This window comes from Grus americana, chromosome 2 (assembly GCF_028858705.1).
Source record: "Grus americana isolate bGruAme1 chromosome 2, bGruAme1.mat, whole genome shotgun sequence".
Classification (NCBI taxonomy): domain Eukaryota; kingdom Metazoa; phylum Chordata; class Aves; order Gruiformes; family Gruidae; genus Grus; species Grus americana.
The window spans coordinates 18,298,727-18,319,440 of NC_072853.1; the positions used below are offsets into that span (position 1 = coordinate 18,298,727).

The 20,714-nt window shown below is 37.6% G+C and overlaps 1 protein-coding gene across 1 annotated transcript in view; it reads left to right on the forward strand.

Moving 5' to 3' along the window:
- The window catches only part of CSMD3 (CUB and Sushi multiple domains 3), a 721,079-nt gene that overhangs the window by 665,362 nt on the left and 35,003 nt on the right, over window positions 1–20,714 (forward strand). Inside the window, exons 58-63 of the mRNA XM_054816701.1 lie at window positions 775–957; window positions 2,343–2,519; window positions 8,491–8,670; window positions 15,222–15,395; window positions 19,079–19,252; window positions 19,504–19,577. Of these exons, the coding sequence (XP_054672676.1) occupies window positions 775–957; window positions 2,343–2,519; window positions 8,491–8,670; window positions 15,222–15,395; window positions 19,079–19,252; window positions 19,504–19,577 (962 nt within the window). The remainder of the gene's footprint in view (window positions 1–774; window positions 958–2,342; window positions 2,520–8,490; window positions 8,671–15,221; window positions 15,396–19,078; window positions 19,253–19,503; window positions 19,578–20,714) is intronic.

Here is a 20,714-nt window from a genome sequence, read left to right on the forward strand (position 1 = left end):
AAAGTATATATTAAAAGATTTAAACAGCCAACCTGCTGTGCAAATACAGTGTTACCAAGAACTTCCTAAAAGTTTTCAATATAAATGAAGATTTAGGTGTATAACCTTTGATATTTTTATTATGACTATGTTGATTATTTTAACATTGGTATGTAACAGATAGTACAAAAGATTAACCCTCTTAGAATTTGCTTAAACATTTCTAGCTGAGGGAGATTTTAGCTACCAGTCTTGAAGTTAGCTTTCAACATTTCTATAAATAAGAGAAATGCTTCGTGTCAGATGTACGTAAAATTGTTGACTAGAGCTTCCATTCAATGGTAAAACTGTGACAACTCTAATGATATCATAAAACTAGGAAGTATTTTATAAACACCTGTTATGGGCAAACAAGAAAATTACAATCTTTATGATCAGGACCTTGGTTTTCCTCAGAATTCCTTACTTTAAATGAAAAACGGACAAGGTTTGTGGCTTTCTTTTTGTTTCCCTGTTCTCGTTTGATGATTCTGTTACAACAAGTTTATAATGATCTAAGGGGACTCTTGAGATAATTATAATTTTTGCTCTGTATTTCTATAAAATAATTAAAAAATAAATTATTTGAGAATCAAGTAATTTTGTAATTACAGGGATTTACACCCACTAAGATACAGGTTTATTTCTAAAAATATAAATATAAATTTATTTATAAATACATAGAAACATGTATTTTAAATGCAGTATCATAATAATATTTCATACTTAGAGTAATCTTTGCACTCTAAATTTTAGGTGATACAGCTGGTTCTTGTGGTGATCCGGGTATCCCGGGTCATGGGTCTAGAGAAGAAAACAATTTTAAAATTAAAAGCACGGTACATTTCAGCTGTGATATTGGATATATACTTCATGGCTCAGAAGAAAGAACATGTATGGCAAATGGAAGTTGGACGGGAAGACAACCTGAGTGCAAAGGTAAAGCATAGAGGATCCATTCTTTTTTTTTGAACTGTCTTGTTAAAAACGCTAATCAGAAAACCAATTTTACATTGCCAGTTTTGAATTGTGAACAGTGTACAGCTGATTTTGGACTGATTTTTTTTTTTTTTTTAATAAGTTGTTACACCATACCAATGGCTTGGCATCAGGTGGCAAATTTGAAATCAGTTCCTGGCACCCATGAAACTGCATGTTTTCAAAGTTTTGGGGAAAAAAAAAGTATACTGGACTATTTATTTCTTCTCAAACTGTGTCAGCATCAGCTGTATGTGTTATCCAGTACAAAGAAACTAAAGAGAAAAAGAAATAGATAAGGCCTCTAGAACTCAATTTTTGCTGAAAGATTTTCCCTTAAAAAGCTCACCATCACCTGATCTTTACATCTGAATTTCAGAGAAAGAGCTGAGGTTTAGGAAAATGTCAATGTCAGGATTTCATTAGATATATCTATGTCATAAATGATTGGCTTAAAAAAATTAGTTATTAATACTGTTGACATTATTATATTTTTTTTTCAGTAGAAAAGGAATTGCTGAAGCAAATTTATTTGGAAAAATCATTCTAGAAATTTCCAGCTAGATATATTATCATAAAAGAAAGCTCTAACAGGATATTTATGGAGAATCATTTATTACCTTAATTATCTTGATTCAAAAATAGCAAATAATTCCCAACAGATTCTTCTTCAAAGAAAAGCTTCCTGAAAAGTAGAAAATAGTTTGAGAACCGGTACTCTTATTATCCACTTTATCACTGTTGACTGCGTTATCTGTATGAAATAGTCATCTCATTTTAAAAACTTATTTCACAAGCTGGTTTTGTAATATCCTTTCTGCTGAATGATCAGCATCCTGACACAAACATAAATATATATATATTTGTGTGTTGGTATCTGAAGGAATATGCTTAGCTGAACTGAACTTTCTGCTGTTCTTTGATTTTATATATTACAGAAGTGAATTACGCGTTTTACATTTTAGGATACATTTGGTGCTATTTTTCCCCATAAAAATCTCTTGAAATTATGAATCTGGTTCACAAATATATATACATAGATGTGTGTAATCTACACACAGGTATATTATTCTAGTTTAGGCCATATAGATTAGATGTAAGTATGTAATCACGTAAGAAAGACACATTCGAATTCCAAAGTTGAGCATTGAATAACTGGGAAACAGTTACACCTGCTTATGAAATAATAGTTTGACTCTCTCCTGTGCTTTAAATTAGGTAGGAAACATACTTTGGTACAGATTTCTACCACATAACACTGCTGGCAGCAGGATTGCCCTTAGACTTTACTATTTAAAAAATTATCTTTACCACATTTAAAAAACATTTAATATTTTGCTTTATAGCTGTGCAGTGTGGTAATCCAGGAACAACTGCTAATGGAAAAGTATTTCGTATTGATGGAACTACATTCTCTAATTCAGTAATTTATTCATGTATGGAAGGATACATACTTTCTGGATCATCTGTAAGACAATGCACTGCCAACGGAACATGGTCTGGATCCTTGCCAAACTGCACAAGTAAGACACATCTCTAATGAATAGTCTTTGGGTTTCCTCTGAAAGCCATTCAAGTAAAACATAGAAGTTGGATGCAAATAAATAAAGTTTTTATCTTTTTCTTGCAATACTTCATACATAATTTTGTACATGAAATACTTTTAAAAAATATAGTGATATGAGAAGATGAAGAATATGGGCTTTTTCAAAGACAGACACAGTACAGTAAAATATATAGACTGCTGTTACTTTAATTCTACCTACTTTAATTCTTTTCTAGTATATATTTTTAATCATGTTTATATTTCATATGTCATATGCAGACATTATTCATTTACTTGCTTTTATTAATCATGAAAACTTAGCAGTATAATATTCTGGTCTTCCAGAGGGCTGAAAATAAAAACCTTGAAATGAATACTTAAGAATTCTTTTTGTAGTGACTCTGAGGTCAAAACTCTTTTCTCACTCTCAGATAACATCTTCTATTCAGTCTCTTCATTAACCTTATACTTACTTTGGTTACTCAGCTAAAAGAAGACATTTCAGCTTCTCTCATATTCATAATAAGAATTTTGCCACAGTTTATTTTCAAGCCCATCCGTTCCTGCTTTATTACTAGTCCTAGTATTTATTACTAGATGTCCTAGTTAATTTTTAGTAACAATTATGAAAATTTTACATTTAGGTGGCAGATAAAACTGCCTATGATTTTGAGGAAACATATCCTCATCAGAGGTATAGCAAACTGTTGCTTAAATTTTGAACTAGTACCCTAGTTTTCGTGGAGTTGGCTACTTTACAGACTTACAGCAACCCAAATAGAGGCCAAAAGTAAGATGGTAAAGAAAACTTGTGTTGTTTTTATATCCATCTTTAATGGTAGGCATGTGAACAGCTGCTTTTGCAGTCAGCAAACCTGAGAGCCCAATGTTTTTGTTTATTTGTTATTTTCCAAGTGATAATGAGAACCAGATTAATTGTACCAAGGATAAAGGTGTTTTGTGATGGTAACTGCATCTATATTTTTTCCTTGTATTTTAGAATTACATTTAGATGAAGTACATGCTAGAACAGTCTTCTCAAAAAACACTACTCAGGTAGAAACTTGGGATTTTTGGTTAAAACCTACAAAAATGTCTTAACAGAGAACATATCCTAATAAAACAAAGAGAGGCATTGTGAAGAGTATATGTAATATAAAACAATATTCTTGATTTAATTAATATAGAAGTATTTTAACTTTGTTATTTATTGACATTCCTAATACACGGTTCTCTCTTTGTTATGATTACACATCTAAAAAGTACATCCTCTTATATGTTTATTCCAGTCATAATGTTGTTTAGGGGGTTTTAGTTTGATGTGTATCCCCTGGAGTGGTCAGAATATGAAAAGAACGGTTGAATGAAAATCCTTCCAAAAAAGGTACTAACTCTGAGACTCATTTCTGCCTTTTTGATCATTGCTGACTATTATCTAATTCCTAAAAGGGGGAGGAAGCACTGCTATGTGCTAAAACTTATATCTAAGCTGATACAGGTACTAGCAGCAGCTCTAAAATACCCAGAAATGAAGAGGCATTTTACAGCATGGCAGAATGGCTGAGGTCGGCAGTCACCTCTGGAGATTGTCTGTTCCAACCCCTCTGCTCACAAAAGGATCAGCTAGAGCAGATTGTTCAGCACTGTGTCCAATCTGTGTCCCTTTCTACAGACCTTTAATTCTATAGTTCCCCAGCACATCTAAATATAAAATAAAAAAAATATATTAAACTTCATCATACTTAACTTGCTGTGTGTTCTCTTACAACAATCTATCAATTTAAAATTGCTAACACATAATTTACAAGAGTCAATATCAATAATATCAGTATTACCAATAATATCAGTAAATATCAATATTTAGCTGGCAATATCAGCTAAATAGCTAGTTAACAGATCATGAGTTAACAATCCCCTCTCTTTCTCCTGCCAGTTTTATCTCCAGGTCTATAAAATAAACCTGAAGATTATCTATTGTAAGGAAAAAAAAAATTCTCATAATGATTTAAAAGTGTATCCAAAGCAGTAGAATTGGCAGTGTCAACAGACTTTGTTGACAGGGCAGGTTTTATTTAATTTTTTTCCTGACTGTTCCTAGCATTCAGTTGTGGTTTAACCCTGGTAGGCAGCTATGCACCACACAGCCACTCAGCCACTCATTCCCCACCAGTGAGATGGGGGAGAGAATTGGAAGGGTAAAAGTGCAACAACTTGTGGGTTGAGTTAAAGACAATCTAATATGTGAAGCAAAAGCCGCGCACACAAGCAAAGCAAGGGATTCATTCCCTACTTCCCATCGGCAGGCAGGTGTTCATCCATCTCCAGGAAAGCAGGGCTCCATCACGCATAGTGGTTTCTTGGGAAGACAAACATCATCGCTCCGAATGTCCCTCCCTTCTGCAGCTTTTATTACTGACCATGACATCATATGGTATGGAATACACCTTTGGTCAGTTGGGGTCAGCTATCCCAGCTCTGTCCCCTCCCAACTTCTTGAGCAGCCCCAGCCTACTCGCTGGCAGGGCAGTGTGAGAAACAGAGGTGGCCTTGATGCTGTGCAAGTACTGCTCAGCAAGAACTGAAACATCCCTGTGTTATCAACGCTGTTTTCATCACAAATCCACACCACCGTACTAGCTACTATGAAGAAAATTAACTCTATCCCAGTACACATACTCTCCATTTTTTACTATGTCAAGATTTCCCAAAATTTGCTTATTGCCTATTGAAGTCATGGGACCTCATGGAACCATTGCAGGTTTCCAGAATAGCTTAGGCAAACACCTGATCCAACTTTGTGTCATGGGTGACACAAAGTAAGCAGCAACCCACAGTGGATCTGGATGTTGGTGTCCATTTAAGAACCATGCAGTTTAGAGCTTTTACCTGCCTCATTATCTCACACTTCCTTCCTCCCCCTCAGGGTTACATTTGGGGAGGTCTCTGCTGTCCTGGGAAGGACAAGTTCAAAGTCCCGTTGGTTTATGTTGTGCCATTGGTCATACAAAACTCAGGTGTTATAAGTCAGGATCATCCCCTGACATTTGTCTCCACACATTGCCTTTTCTAGGATCTTCCCCAATTCCAGGATCTTTTCTCCAGACAGGATCTTCACATTCTTTCTGGGACTCCAACACCACTCTAAGCGGACACATAACACATATCAGCATCCTAACTGGTTGTTGTGTCTCACGTCTCTATTAATAGGAAGATTCAGGAGATGCCATTTTTATTTAGTCCAGATGTTACCAAAATTTACAGCCAGCTCATACTTAATACAGCTACCAAGTAATGCGCTGCTTCTTGCATATCACTGAAAATGCTAGCTTTTAGAGCTAGCACTGTAAGAAGAAAAATAGCATAGATAAGCTTATGCCTCTGTAGGTGCTGGGAGGCCTGGGCAGTGTAGCATCAAACAAGACTCTGACCCACATGCAGCATGCTGTTTAGCATGCCATGCAGACCCAAGATTCTCCCCTTTCAGTTGTTCAAGCTATTATAGGATTTTCTCACCATGAAACAACTTTATCATTTCTAGTCAAACAGAAACAATGTTCTCGTGAGAACTTCTTGCTGCACTGCTAGATAAAAAGCAAGGACATGCAACTCTTGCAATTGCTGCAGCTCCTCTGTTGCAATGAGCTGCCTGAGGCTGTGCCCTGGCCAAGGGGTCTGTGCCACACAGCACAGGTCTGAAGGCCATGCTGGATGTGCAGCACAGCGCAGCACGGTCCTGCAGCTCCTCACATTAATTGTATTGTGGGTCACTGACTCCTTGATGTACAATGGTCTTCTGGTCAGGATCAATACAACATTTAAGACGGGTTTTGCCTACCACAGTGACTTAAGCGGCAGTGGTCCAACTTTGGGTCATTGGATGGACTACTTGAGCAGGGGAGTTGGACAAGATAACCAGAGGTCTCTTCCAACCTCACCATTCTGTGATTCTCTGACTGTCCCAATCTGTGAATTTCAGAAGATGCCACTGAGCCTGCTAAGAAATTACTGCATGTTTCTTTTAGTTAAAGTTTTATTCCTATGTTTATGACAAAACACAGTATCTCAGTAAAATCTAGGTCACCTCCTTACATCTGCCTTTGCTTTCTTTGAAAGTCAAATGCTGCAGTATAAGACAAAAGAGCGAAAGGATCTTTTCCTTACCTCTGCTAACTCACCTCTATGAACAGTTCTACTGTTACAGCACAGTAATATGAAGAATGACTCTTTTTTCCCTCAAGTCTTTTCTTTCATGCAACTCTTTTTCCTATAGTAGGATAAAGACTAGTAAGTACAGAAGGGCAAAAATACATGAAAGAAAATCAGGTTTGGGGGTTGGTTGTTTTTTTTTCTTTTTCTTTTCTTTAAAATGAACAATCTAGAGATCTGCTAATGCCATGGTGGCTCTTGCCGTATAGCAGATCAATGTTAAATTGTCAGTAGCAGGAAAGGGTAAAATCATTACAGTAACAGTAACAGTGGAAGAAGCATAAACTTTGTATTAATGACTAAAAGAAAGAAATGGAGATTGTAAGTAAAGTGAACAAAAAAGCTGAGAACACCGTTTTAGTTGGATTTAAATAAACAATGAAAATAGTTTTAAACAGTATAAAATAAATGGATAGTTTGTGGAGCTGTTTGATCATATGTGGTGTATGGTGTTTGCATGTTCTTAAATTCATAAGGCAATGATTTGACATATTCTTCGTACAGGAAAATCTAAAGAGGTGAAACAAGGTTTAGGGAAACAAGAATAAAGGCATGAGAATTATGTTGTAATCCAGTCAAAACAATAGTATAACTGGAAAAATATCAAGGATGATTTTAGTTTAATTTGCAACGTTAAGGATAGTAAATGGAATATGTCAAAGAAAGAAAGATAGAATATGTAGAGCATTTGAATATACTTGTGTAACTAAGAGAAACATTACTGTCTTTTACAGCTCTATTTTTTTTTAATTTTTTTTATTTTGAGGGGAGGGAATGACAAAGAAAAATAGGCTGATCTGCAGTTTTCTTTATCACTGCACTAGCTACCTTTAGACTAACCCAGATAACCCTGTGGTATGTCAAGTTTACTATAAGATAAACTGTAAAACACATGCTGTATTTTGTATGAACTAGATTTTTTCCTGGTGTTTATTTTTTTCCTGAAAACAATAGCTTTTTATCATTGCCACTAGGGTTCTCAAGATTTCTTACTCTGAAAACTGTTCCAGAAATTGAAAGATCCAATTGACCAGGTCTGAGAGGAACTTACCTATTTCAACGTTATTCTCAGATTATAATGATATGATCCTTTATTAGCTCCTTATGAATATTTAATCTCATTAGGACACTAAAAGTCAAAGAGGTTTTACAACTGTTCCCACTCATTAAAGTGCTATATGCCTAATTTTATGATAAGCCATGGCCCTTGTTTGGCCTGAACATTCTCATCTGTTTATGCACATAATAACCATGCGAGCATTTACAAAGTGGGAATGTTTTGCAGACATATATCTTAAATTTTCCAGGCTGTGTTTTCTTTCAGGATGTACCCGTGCAAAAGTAAACTAAACAATAGAAATCTGCTTCTTTAGTAATGAAGCTCTGAACTGATAGGAAAATTTGAGGGTATCAAAGGGTGGTAGTGACATATGGATTATTTCTTGTACTTCTTTTCATTTTAAAATCTTGAGATTTTACTGATCAAAATTGTACAGTCCATTACTTCTACTATTGAACAGATGTATTTATGTTCTCCAAATGTAGCTGTTATACAGGTCCACATGTTGTGTTTGGCAACTAATTCATATGTTTATCTTCTCTTGATGGAGATAAGATTTATGATAATTTTCCTTCTCCTTTTTTCCCCAATAAATTCCTAGTTTTGCCCTATGTTTTCCCCCTCACATATAAATTAATCACATTCAGGTTGTAAAATCTGTTCCTCAAATATTTATTTACAGTTATCAGTTGTGGAGATCCAGGAGTCCCAGCGAATGGCATGAGATATGGTGATGATTATGTTGTTGGACAAAACATTACTTACATGTGCCAGCCTGGTTATACAATGGAATCAAATAGCTCTCTAATTCGCACTTGTACTAGCAATGGCACATGGAGTGGAGTAATCCCAACATGCAAAGGTACAGCATTTATTTTGATTGTCAATTATTTCTTCTATGACATTTACATCCACTGTTTATTGTAATGAGTCAGACAAATATTTCCACAGAAATCAAAACTTACTGCTAGTATGAATACAGTGAATTGGTTTTTTGGCTGCAGGAACAGTGACTTCATCCTTTGCTTCTTTTCCTTTTTATTTTTCATACCGGCACAATATGTTGTAGCTTGACAGAACATTTTATTACTTTGCTGCTAAACTGAATTAACCAATATGAAATTATGGCTTAGATTTGTTTTTTTGTTCGTTTGTTCATTTGTTTGTTTGTTTAAGGTGAGCCTGTCATACCAAAAATGACATTATATATGTCCCTGTCTTTACAAAAGGACCACTCAAGCATGTGATAGGCATCTTTGGGAAAGGTCTGCATAAATACAACTGAACTTTATCAAAGGCAAATTCTTCCATGTTACCCTATCCATAACACTAAGATTTTTCTTTGATTCCTCCTTCATTAGACATGCAGCTTTGAGCATCACTGTACTGTATCAACATACTCAGCAGAAAGACTAAATCCTTCTGGCAAATTTCCTAATAAATATTTTTCTGCTTCATGTCATTTTCTCTGCTGCGAAAACTGAAAGGATTAATCTCAAGATCTTCCTTTTCTCTCTTTTATTAATTACATTCATGATTTTTCTGTTTTATTGGCATTTTTTAATGCTCCCTGTTGAAATTTAAACAGCAAAAAATATCAATGTTACTGAAAGGCTACCTTATCTGTGCCATCAAATCAATTTTCTCTGAGAAGCTCACTTGCTAAACTCTAAAACGTCTTCTCTCTGGAGTCATTTTTCTCTCTCTTCCTGATACCACAGCTGTAGAGAAGCAGTGTTACTGTTTTGGTGTTTTATTTCTGGGTTCACACTAAGTATGCCTGATCTCTATTTTTAGCCAACTTAGTTGGTTATGTTTGTACTTACTTTGTTCTCATCCATCTTCCTTCTGTTTTGTTTTCAGGAAGTACGGTTACATACATGCTCAGCAGTTCTCATTTTCCTCCTCTGAATTCATTCATCAAAACAGATCAAATAAATTTCAAATCTCCACCCCATTTGCAATTACTTTCCTTGCTGAAAGGAAATTCTCCCAATATCTTACCAACTCCAGTTTAATTCTATTTCATCTTTGATAATGTAAATTTTTAAAGTTATTTTCCCAACACATTCTTAAAGGTTGTCATACTTCAAGATCCTCTTAACAATTAACTTTTTTTTTCTATTTGTAATGTGCTCTTAGCCAGCCTTAACTTCAATTACAAAACTGATTTTCAGAATGGAAGAACAGCCATACTGGTCCTATTGACCAAGAGTCTGTCTGTCTCCAAGAGTGGCTGTAAGCGAACAGCTAGAAGATCCTAAGACAGAACAAGTATTTATGATATAGCGTCGCAGCCTTAAATTCTTAACTGGGAGGAGGACATCTAACTCTCATTTGATTCAAACTGGACCATACAACGAAAGAGTTAGACTGTCAAGTTTGGCTTTGAGTTTTTGAGTCTTTCTGGTTTTAGGTCATATGTATTTATGGCTTGTATAAATACTAAATAATAATTATATGCAGAATATCTCGTGTTCTCAGAATTTCGATCTACTCCATACAGGTTTGTGTGAGTGCACTAGGTAAGTTAATAACCCCCATTTCTTTGTCTGTATAATTAAAAGTAATATATGATCTCATTGGCATCACGGAGACATGGTGGGATGGCTCTTATGACTGGAGTGTTGGAACGGAAGGATTCCATTCTCTCTTTAGGAAGGACAGGCAGAAGAGATAAGGAGGGGGTGTCATCCTCTATGTCAATGACTAGCTAGAGTGTATGAAGCTCTGCGTGGGGATGGATGAGGAGCCCACCAAAAACTTACGGCTCAGGATTAAAGAGTGGGCAGGGACAGGGGATATCATAGTGGGCGTCTGCTACAGGCAACCCAACCAAGCAGATGAGGCCCTCTGCAGAGAGGTAGGAGCAACCTCACATTCACAAGCCCTGGTCCTCCTGGGGGACTTCAACCACCCTGATATCTTTTGGAAGGACAACACAGAAGGGCATAAGCAATCCAGGAGGTTCCTGGAATGTGTTGATGATAACTTTGTTTTCCAAGTAACAGAGGAGCAAACGAGGAGAGGTGCCATGTTGGACCTTGTTCTCATCAACAAGGAGGGTCTGGTGGGGAAAGTGAAACTCAAGAGCAACCTTGGCTGCAGAGACCATGAAATGGTGGAGTTCAAGAACCTTAAGACAGTGAGGAGGGCATGCACCAAGCTCACTGCCCTGGACATCAGCAGAGCAGACTTTAGCCTCTTCAGGGACATGCTTGGTAGAGTACCATGAGACAAAGCTCTGGAGGGAAGAGAGGCCCAAGAAAGCTGGTTAGTATTCAAGGACCACTTTCTACAACCTCAGCAGCAAAGAGGAAGTCAGGCCAAAATGCCAGGAAGCCTGCATGAATGAACAAGGAGCTCCTGGACAAACTCCAGCACAAAAAGGAAGCCTACAGAGGGTGGAAGCAAGGGCAGGTAGCCTGGGAGGAATACAGAGAAACTGTCTGAGCAGCCAGGGATCAGATTAGGAAAGCTAAAGCCCTGATAGAATTAAATCTGGCCAGGGATGTCAAGGTCAACAAGAAAAGTTTCTATAGGTATGTCAGTGATAAAAGGAAGACTAGGGAAAATGTGGACCCTCTCTGGAAGGAAACAGAAGACCTGGTTACCCAGGATATGTAGAAGGCTGAGGTACTAAATGACATTTTTGCCTCAGTCTTTACCAGCAAGGGCTCTAGCCACATCGCCTAAGTCACAGAAGGCAAAGACTGGTAGAATGAAGTACCGCCCATGGTAGGAGAAAATCAGGTTCGAGACCATTGAAGGAACCTGAAGGTGCACAAGTCCATGGGACCTGATGAGATGCATCCACGGATCCTGAGGAAACTGGTGGATGAAGTGGCCAAGCCACTCTCCATCATATTTGAAAAGTTGTGGCAGTCCAGTGAAGTTCCCCCTGACCAAAAAAGAGGAAACATAACCCCCATTTTTAAAAAGACAAAAAAAGGAAGACCTGGGGAACAATAGACTGGTCAATCTCACCTCCGTGCCTGGCAAGACTATGGAGCAGATCTTCCTGGAAACTATGCTCAGGCACATGGAAACTAAGGAGGTGATTGGTGACAGCCAACACGGCTTCACTAAGGGCAAATAGTGCCTGACAAATTTGGTCGCCTTCTATGATGGGGTTACAGCATTGGTGGACAAGAGAAGAGCAACTAATGTCATCTACCTGGACTTGTGCAAGGCATTTGACACTGTCCCACACAAAAAACTTGTCTCTAAATTGGAGAGACATGGATTTGATGTTTGGACCACTTGGTGGGTAAGGAGTTGGCTGAATGGTCACACTCAAAGAGCTGCAGTCAATGACTTGAAGTCCAAGTGGAGAACAGTGACAAGTGGTGTTCCTCAGGGGTCGGTACTGGGACCGGCACTGTTTAACATCTTTGTCAGTGACATGGACAGTGGGATCGAGTGCACCCTCAGCAAGTTTGCTGATGACACCAAGCTGTGTGGTGTGGTCGACATGCTGGAGGGAAGGGATGCCATCCAGAGGGACCTTGACAGGCTGGAGAGGTGGGCCGGAGGAACTTCATGAAGTTCAACAAGGCCAAGTGCAAGGTCCTGCACATGGATCGGGGCGATTCCAAGCATAACTTCAGGCTGGGCAGAGAATGGATTGAGAGCAGCCCTGAGGAGAAGGACTTGGGGGTGTTGGTGAACGAAAAGCTCAACATGAGCCAGCAATGTGTGCTTGCAGCCCACAAAGCCAATCATATCTTGGGCTGCATCAAAGGAAGCGTGACCAGCAGGTTGAGGAGGATGATTCTGCCCCCGTACTCCACTCTTGTGAGACCCCATCTGGAGTACTGTGTCCAGCTCTGGAGTCCCCAATACAACAAAGACATGGAGCTGTTGGAGCGAGTCTAGAGGAGGGCCACAAAGATGATCGGAGGGCTGAAGCACCACCCATAAGATGACAGGCTGAGAGAGTTGGGATTGTTCAGCCTGCAGAAGAGAAGGCTCTGGGGAGGGCTTATAGCAGTCTTCCAGTACCTGAAGTGGGCCTACAAGAAAAATGTACAGGGACTTTTTACAAGGTGCATGTAGTGATAGGACAAGGGTTAATGGTTTTAAACTGAACGAGGGTAGATTTAGATTAGGTATTAGGAAAAAAAAATTCTCTGTGAGGGTGGTGAGGCACTGGAACAGGTTGCCTAGAGAAGCTGTGGATGCCCCATTTCTGGAAGTATTCAAGGATAGGTGGGATGGGCCTTTGGGCAACCTGGTCTAGTGGAGGGTGTCCCTGACCATGGCAGAGTGGTTGGAACTAGATGATCTTTAAGGTCCCTTCCAACCCAAACCATTCCATGATTCTGTCATTCTATCTAATATGCAATAGTGTGTTTGAAATGTATCACAATTAGTTCTTACTGTCAGGAGGGAGTGCCAGGGTCCTCTGGTACCATTTAGTTAAAATAATTGGAAAATGAACTGGGCAGAAAATGGATGCGTAATTGTCACAGTGCCATTGAAATAGAAGATATAAATAATTCTCTGGCTTTGCCTAGTTGGAAGAGGATGCATGTTAATCTGCAACTAAATATTCAACTATGCAAAAATTGTCATTTCTGCAGACTTGTATTTTTAATGTACTTTCAGCTCTTAAATTGAGAAATGTTGGTGTACATATTTGTGGTTATATCTCTGGCCAAAATATTTAGAGAGGCATTCTGCCTTATTGCTGGGAGTTGTTGATTTCTTCACCCCAAAATTCTTCTATTACACCTATTTTCATGCTACTTCTTCTGTCTCCTTTCCTAATTACTGACTAGTACTTCTTCCTTTATTATTCAGTTCAGAAGTTAAAACATACAGATCCTGTTTAAAGGACTAATCATGATGTTCCTCGAGAATGCTGACAGACTTTTGCTGCTTGGAGTACTTGTTTTGACTTACTTTTACCAGAGCATCATGAAAATGTGGCAAAAGCTATCATGTCCTTTTTTGGGTTGGTTGGTTGGTGTTTTTTTTTTTTTAAACTATGAACCAGAGCAAGAGAAACAGATAGCGTAAAAAATAGGGGCTTAACATTTAGATTTGGTTTACCGGTTGGCAAAGAATTATTTGATAATAGTACTACTTTCATCCAGCATTCTCAAACAGCCATGAATTATGCTGCAGAGCATCTTCGTGATGTAACCAGTTGAGATTCTCTCATTGAAGTGTGTAATAAGAATGGAGAAATGGGACATGGTGAACCTTCTGCAGATCACATTAAAATACACAGTACTCCTGATTTAGTGCCTCTGACTTCTTTTGGGCCTGTAAGATGACAGCTGTCTAAACATAAGTTTAAAGGTTATGAGTGCAGCTTTTAATTTCTTATGTTCTTGTGACCTGTGTGTTCTCTGCTTTATTTTTAGTCACCACCTCTTCTCATTTGCCCCAACTGTCTAAATTAAATCATACTAGTTTCATTTGCTCACTTTCTCCTTTGCCAGCACAGTTTCTCCCAACTTTTCTCTTTTTTACTTTCCTCTTTCTCATTCATTCCAGTAACTTTGGCCTAAATTTCCCCCTTTGATTCACTTTTTTTTTTTCATTTAACTTCTTTTATACCCCTTTCCCTTCAGCTTTTAATCAGCAATTGTCTGTTACTACCCCATTATCCAGTGAATGTCACTTTTATCTTCATCTCTACAGTTAGGTCTGTTTATTTCTACTGTCCTCCTGTGGTGTTTTTCAGTCCTCTTTCCTATAATTGAGTAGAAGATATCTCTACTTTTTCCTGGGAGGCTTGGAAATGAGAAATTATAGTGAAATACTTCTTGTTGGCCTTCTTAGAGGTAGCAACACTGACAATTTCAAGAGGTTGAAAATCCTTAAATTTTCTCCCTCCAGCTAGAAGAGGCATGCTTTTTGGAGAGAAGCTATTCATGAAGCAAATGCTAACCAAACTGTGGTACTTAGAAACAAGCTTTCAAGCCATATTTTGGAGCAATTGTCCTGGAATTTTATCCCTGGGCATGAATATCTAACATATGCTTAAGGTGGTTAACAGGAAGAAAGCATTTGACTATTACCACAGTAACTAAAGATAATTGTATTCGATGTTGTCTAAACAGACAAACAAAATCATCTTATAGTGTACTACCAGACATATCTTAAATGTTCTACACTCCATAGTCTCCATACTGATTTTTAGGCAGTCTTCCTATTAGGTTTGATGCAGTATTGTGTTTTATTTAAGACCCTTCACCAATCAGCCACTGTCTCCTTAATGGAGGAAACCTGAAGTACTAACTTCAGGAAATGTGGCAAGAATACAGGGAAGAAGATAACATGTCCTGATTGTATTGTCCTCTAAAAAAGGTGAAATTAGCACATATGGTTCTTCTAGTAATTGTGTACACTGGGGATATTTACAGCAGCTGGGCCTAATTATTTTGAATATTATTGCAGCTGTTACCTGCCCAACTCCTCCGCAGATCTCTAATGGAAGGTTGGAAGGAACAAACTTGGACTGGGGATTTAGCATTAGCTATGTCTGCTCTCCAGGATATGAACTTTCTTTTCCTGCTGTTTTGACTTGCGTTGGGAATGGAACATGGAGTGGTGAAGTACCTCAGTGCTTGCGTATGTATTTACTTTATGGTCCTGTATTTCTTTATTCAACTTCCCTCTTTAAAGTTTTTGGTTTGGGTTTTTTGTTTGTTTGTTTGTTTGTTTTTTTCCCCCTAGCAATAGCTCAGTTAATTTCCAACCTGGAATATATAAATTCAAATACAATCCCTCTATATTTTCCAAAATTGTAACATAATTTTTATATTGTGGAAGACATAGGAATATCTGCAAATCTGTGTGAGTATATAGGAAGCCTTAAACACAAACCAAACATTACAAGCAATGTGTACCAAATGATCCAAGGCAAAACAAGATTAAGAGGTGCTGTCTTGTGTTCAGACCCAGCTACATATAGAATAGGGCAAGTTTCATTATAATTTCTTTTATTTGCTCATTACTCATCCTAAACCTTCTCTGATGTCACAGAGAGTTTTTTCTGTCGCTAATGTTGACTAGGCCCCAGGGTGATTCCTTGACAATTGTCTATTTTTCCCCTTACACTAAATTAAGTTATATGTTTTATGCAGTAAATTTTGTTAACCTGGAAGTTATAACAATGATGGATTTTTATATTGCTAGAAATTTAATTATAATAACAAATGTGGCTTTTTCTTTAGGTTGGTGTCATTGCACTCATTATTTAAAAAATCTTTTTAAAAAAGTGATTGTGATGCTTCTGAGAGATATTCAATTGATTGCACTGAAGAAGAGGTTCTGTAGTTATTTGTAGAATAGCTATACCACTGAAACTCTATAATGCTCTTAAGCAAGGAGTCTAACTGGAAGAGGATAATTTTATCTTCATGGCTTTACAGTTTCTGAAGTTTAATTCAAGCTTGACAAATAGCTGAGCTTGTCAGGTAGTTTGCTAAATATTGAAAAATGCAGTTCTCCAATCGTTTACTGTTTTTTGCATTCTTCATCTCTCAAAAATATTCTCTGTTTTGGCTATATCCTACTACTATGCAAGCATATCACATAGATGATCTTTCCCTTTTTTCCCTAATAATATTCTCATAAGAACAGTTGCTTAGTGCTGCTGAAACTGTATGCATCAGAGATGGAACATGGTGAAAGGCATTGTTTCTGGAAGAAAAAAACCCCACCATTTGTTGTTTAAGTTCTCTGGATGGAACTCTTCTAGAGTCCAATATATTATGAACGTCAAAGACCACGAAAAATTCTTTTCATCATTTGCTCTTCATTGAAATATTGTGTCCTTACATTTATTTTTGGATACCACAAGCTCTTTGTCATCTTTGAGGCTGGAATACTCAATACTGCAATATGCTCTGAAAAAGGGGCTCCACCATTAAACTTTTTAAAAGGTACAGTTAGCACAGAATGCAGCTGCCTGCGAATTAAAGGTTGCTTCATACAGAGATTACATTAACTGAATGTTGTTGACGTGCTATGGTTACCCATTGGCTCGCAAGAGAAATCAATCGGCAGCCAGTACTTGTCAAGGAGCTTAAACTGGCTGCCATCTGGCAGAAATGAGAGGGAGATGGTGAAAGTCATTCTCAGTGAGCAATCTATAAGCAGTCCTTGACATCAGAAATTTAGTTCCCAGCTTGGTCCGTAAAGCATGTAGCTGAAGATAGGTAAGGTATAATTATAATATGGAATAATTATTCAGAATGGAATATAGTAATGTCTTTGGCTAAGTATTTGTCATCTATGATCAGGTAAATGTGCTTAATTATTCATATAGTTATTTGAGTAAAGGACTGCTGGTTTTATAAGCTTGGTAATAGGTGGCAAAAAAAAAAAAAAAAGGCCTGTGCCTGAAAACTCATAACTATAAATTGTTGTTAATCAATTAAATGACTTTGAAGAATGAAACTAGCCTCACAGCGTCCGTGTCAGAGCTCCATGGCCCTGTCTCTGTTAAAGGCTCTCAGAGTCCTTAGGAAAATGTTTCCACTGGGAGTGGGAGCACTCTCAGAGTATCCAGTTTGCTGTGACTTTAATTTGTTTTGTAGTTCCCTGTTCCAATATCAGAGGAATACTGCCATGTTTTACCATGTGCCCTGTTTCCATGGTTACCTATATAGAAGGCAGATACTCAGTAGCTATTCAATGAGTGTGTGAAGTTGACTGACAACTAAGTGGTGGAGTTTACTTAGTTTTACCAAAAAAAAAAAAAAAAGTTACAAAACACCTCATTTTTTAATGTGATGATATTTTTCCTTCGAGAGTGGTTGTTACTTTGTTGGTACAAACAACTGTTCAGGAGACAATTTCAAGCCTCTGTGTTAAAAATCTGTAAGTGTTTCATGTATTTTCAAATTAAGATTTCCACAGAATTTTCTAATGAAAACATAAATTACAACCATGATCTGTCAATCATACAATGAGTTTCACTGTGTGACACTATCCACAATTTATAGATCTTTTCAGAATTTAGCCTATAATTCTGCAGACAGTCCCATTCCACTTAAAGCCATGAAATTGTATATATTTATGGTATGTATAGATTAAGCCGTTTTTCTTCAACAACGTGCGTGTGCATGTATTTCCCATACCTTCATTGTCTGCAGTAAGAGGCAGAGGGCAGGAGCATTTCATGTGAGCAGGCCCTTTGGAAAACTTAAGGCATAGGTGACAAAGATAGAGAAATTAGAAATGTATTTGGAATATGATTGTTAAAGAGATGTTATTTAAATTTTGTTGAAGAGAAAGATGGACCATTAAATTCCACTGTCTGTACAACATGCCTTTTTAGAAATATGTCATTGCACACATGTGGGTTAGTGGGTTGTTGGGTTTTTTTGGTGTGTATTACAGCATTTTCTGTTTGATATGAAATTAGACTCTACAATATTGTAATTCATGGTGTGTCAGGGAATAATATAGTCTGATGGCACAGGGTTTACCATAGCTGATTGCATTTACTGAATCAATTATTCAAAATCCAGCTTCTGACATTAATCAGTACTTTATAGTGCAGAAGGCCAGTAAATTTGCCAGCAGTGCATTTACTTAGTTATGTTATGCTTTAGACATAAGAAATCTGTAGGAGATAGGTATAAAGTAAAAAGATCCATTTAAGCAGATATTCTTATCAGTCAAATTTATCCCACCTAATAACAGCTTATTAGTGTTTGACTTTTAGATTCCTGCTGAAATTTCTTTACTTTTTTTTTTGTTAACTGTACTAACTTTCAAGTGTTGTACATACCAAATCTTATCTTTCAGTGAAGGATGAGGAAGCAAGAATTTACAATTCCTAAATCTGTCTGACAAATCCTTTAATCATACAAAAATGTAGAGCACAGGGTAGGTGGCAGAAAGCAGGAGAGGACGGGAGATTGACATGAAAGTTTGGTACACTCTGATTGCTCTCTATAGGAGGATTTGCAGATTGATGTGGGTTGGGGCAGAGGTGAATTGTGGATATTTGGGCCTTAATAAAATAAGTTGTGTAACCTTGAGTGTCAGCTTCAAGCTACTGACCACACCCACTGTGTGGGCATTTTGAAGAGCTAGCAAAACTACTGCAAACTGAAGCAGACTAAAGATTAGCTATCTAGTCTCTCTTTGAATTCCAATTAAATGTTTCTTTATTAGACCTGTGTTTATAAAACAAATATAAAATTTGGAGTAACTGCTTGAGTGAGTTCAGCTAAGTGTTATTTTTTTTGTATTTTAATAAATTACACTTTCAATTTCTGTCACGTCTTTTCTCACAGCGAAGTTTTGTGGTGACCCTGGAGTACCTGCTCAAGGGAAGAGAGAAGGCAAAAGCTTCATCTATCAGTCAGAAGTCTCTTTCAGCTGCAATCCTCCTTTTATTTTGGTTGGCTCCAGCACCAGGATTTGCCAAGCAGATGGCACGTGGAGTGGTTCTTCTCCTCGATGTATAGGTGAGGTTACACTCATATTATTGAAATTTCTTGAAATTCTAATTATTCCTTTTCCTGCTAAGTCAATTTTGGAGTTTTCAGCTATTTTGAATTATCCTATACTCTCTAAGAATCAAGTCACTTTTTATTTTTGTTTCTGTCATTGGCTTTTTTCACGTTGTAGAACAAGCTTAATTTTGTGATACATTCATGTTTTTCATTAAAATACTGCAATTTGTTTTGTCTTTTATTTTTTGTATTTTATTTTTAAGAACCTACTCGCACAGCATGTGAAAATCCAGGAGTCCCAAGGCACGGGTCACAAAACAACACATTTGGCTATCAGGTAGAGTATACTATTTTTTATTAACTTGCATATTAAAATATGTTTATACTACCTCAAAGTCTAGAAACTTCTGATCAGAGGTCCAGAAACTGCTCATGCCTTGTAAGAGGTGGTTGTTGGAGTGTTGCCGTTTCCTTATTTCTAGCTGTTGGATTAGGTTGACCTTGTGTCCCTATTAGCAATGTGCTATGTGAAACCCTGGTCGTCAAATTCTGCTTGGTTTCACCTTGAAGGATTTTAGTATCTCCCCACCAATATATAAATGTTTCCTATTGTTTATCAAGTAGGCTTTTTCTCCTTAAAAGTGTGTATACTGTGTGCCAAACTGCTATATTTATAACATACTTTAAAAAACAGTGGAGTTTTTTGCGGTGGTGGTGTTTTGGTTTGGTTTTTGTTTTGTTTTTTTTTTTCCTGAGAGCAATTCTGTTGTTACATTTGGAAATGATGTGACCACAAACAAAATCACAGAGTCACAGGTTAGCAGGCGCCTCTGGAGAGCTTCTAGTTCAACTCCTCCTTCTCAAAGCATGGGCAACTAAAGCAGGTTGATTAGGGCAATGTTCGGGTGGTTTTGAATATTTCCAGGGATGGAGACTGTCTGGGCAACCTGTTCCGAGTTGATCACCCTTGCAGTGAAAATGCTTTTTCTTATTTTTAAAAAGAATTTCCTGTGTTTCAGTTTGTGCCTATTGCCTCTTGTCTTGTCACTGGGCACCACTGAAAAAAGTGTCTCTGTCACCTTTCCTGCCCCCAGTCAGTTTTAGAACACACTGATAAGATTCCCCTTGAGCCTTTTCTTTTGCAGGCTGGACAATCCCAGCTCTCTTAATGCTTGTATGCTGGATGCTCTAGTCCCTTAATCACCTTTGTCACCCATCGCTGGACTCAATGCAGTATGTCCCTGTCTCTCTTGCACTGGCGAGCCCCAGCACTGGACCCAGCACCCACTTGTGTCTCACCAGGGCTGAGCAGAGGGGAAGAATAACCTCCCTCGACCTGCTGGCAATGCTCTGCCTGGTGCAGCCCAGGAAGGTTATGACTGCCTTTTCTACACGGGTATGCTGTGGCAAATGGTGTCTGCATATGCTTCTGTTGGAAACAGAATTGTGAAACTGAAAATGCTTCTGAATTTCT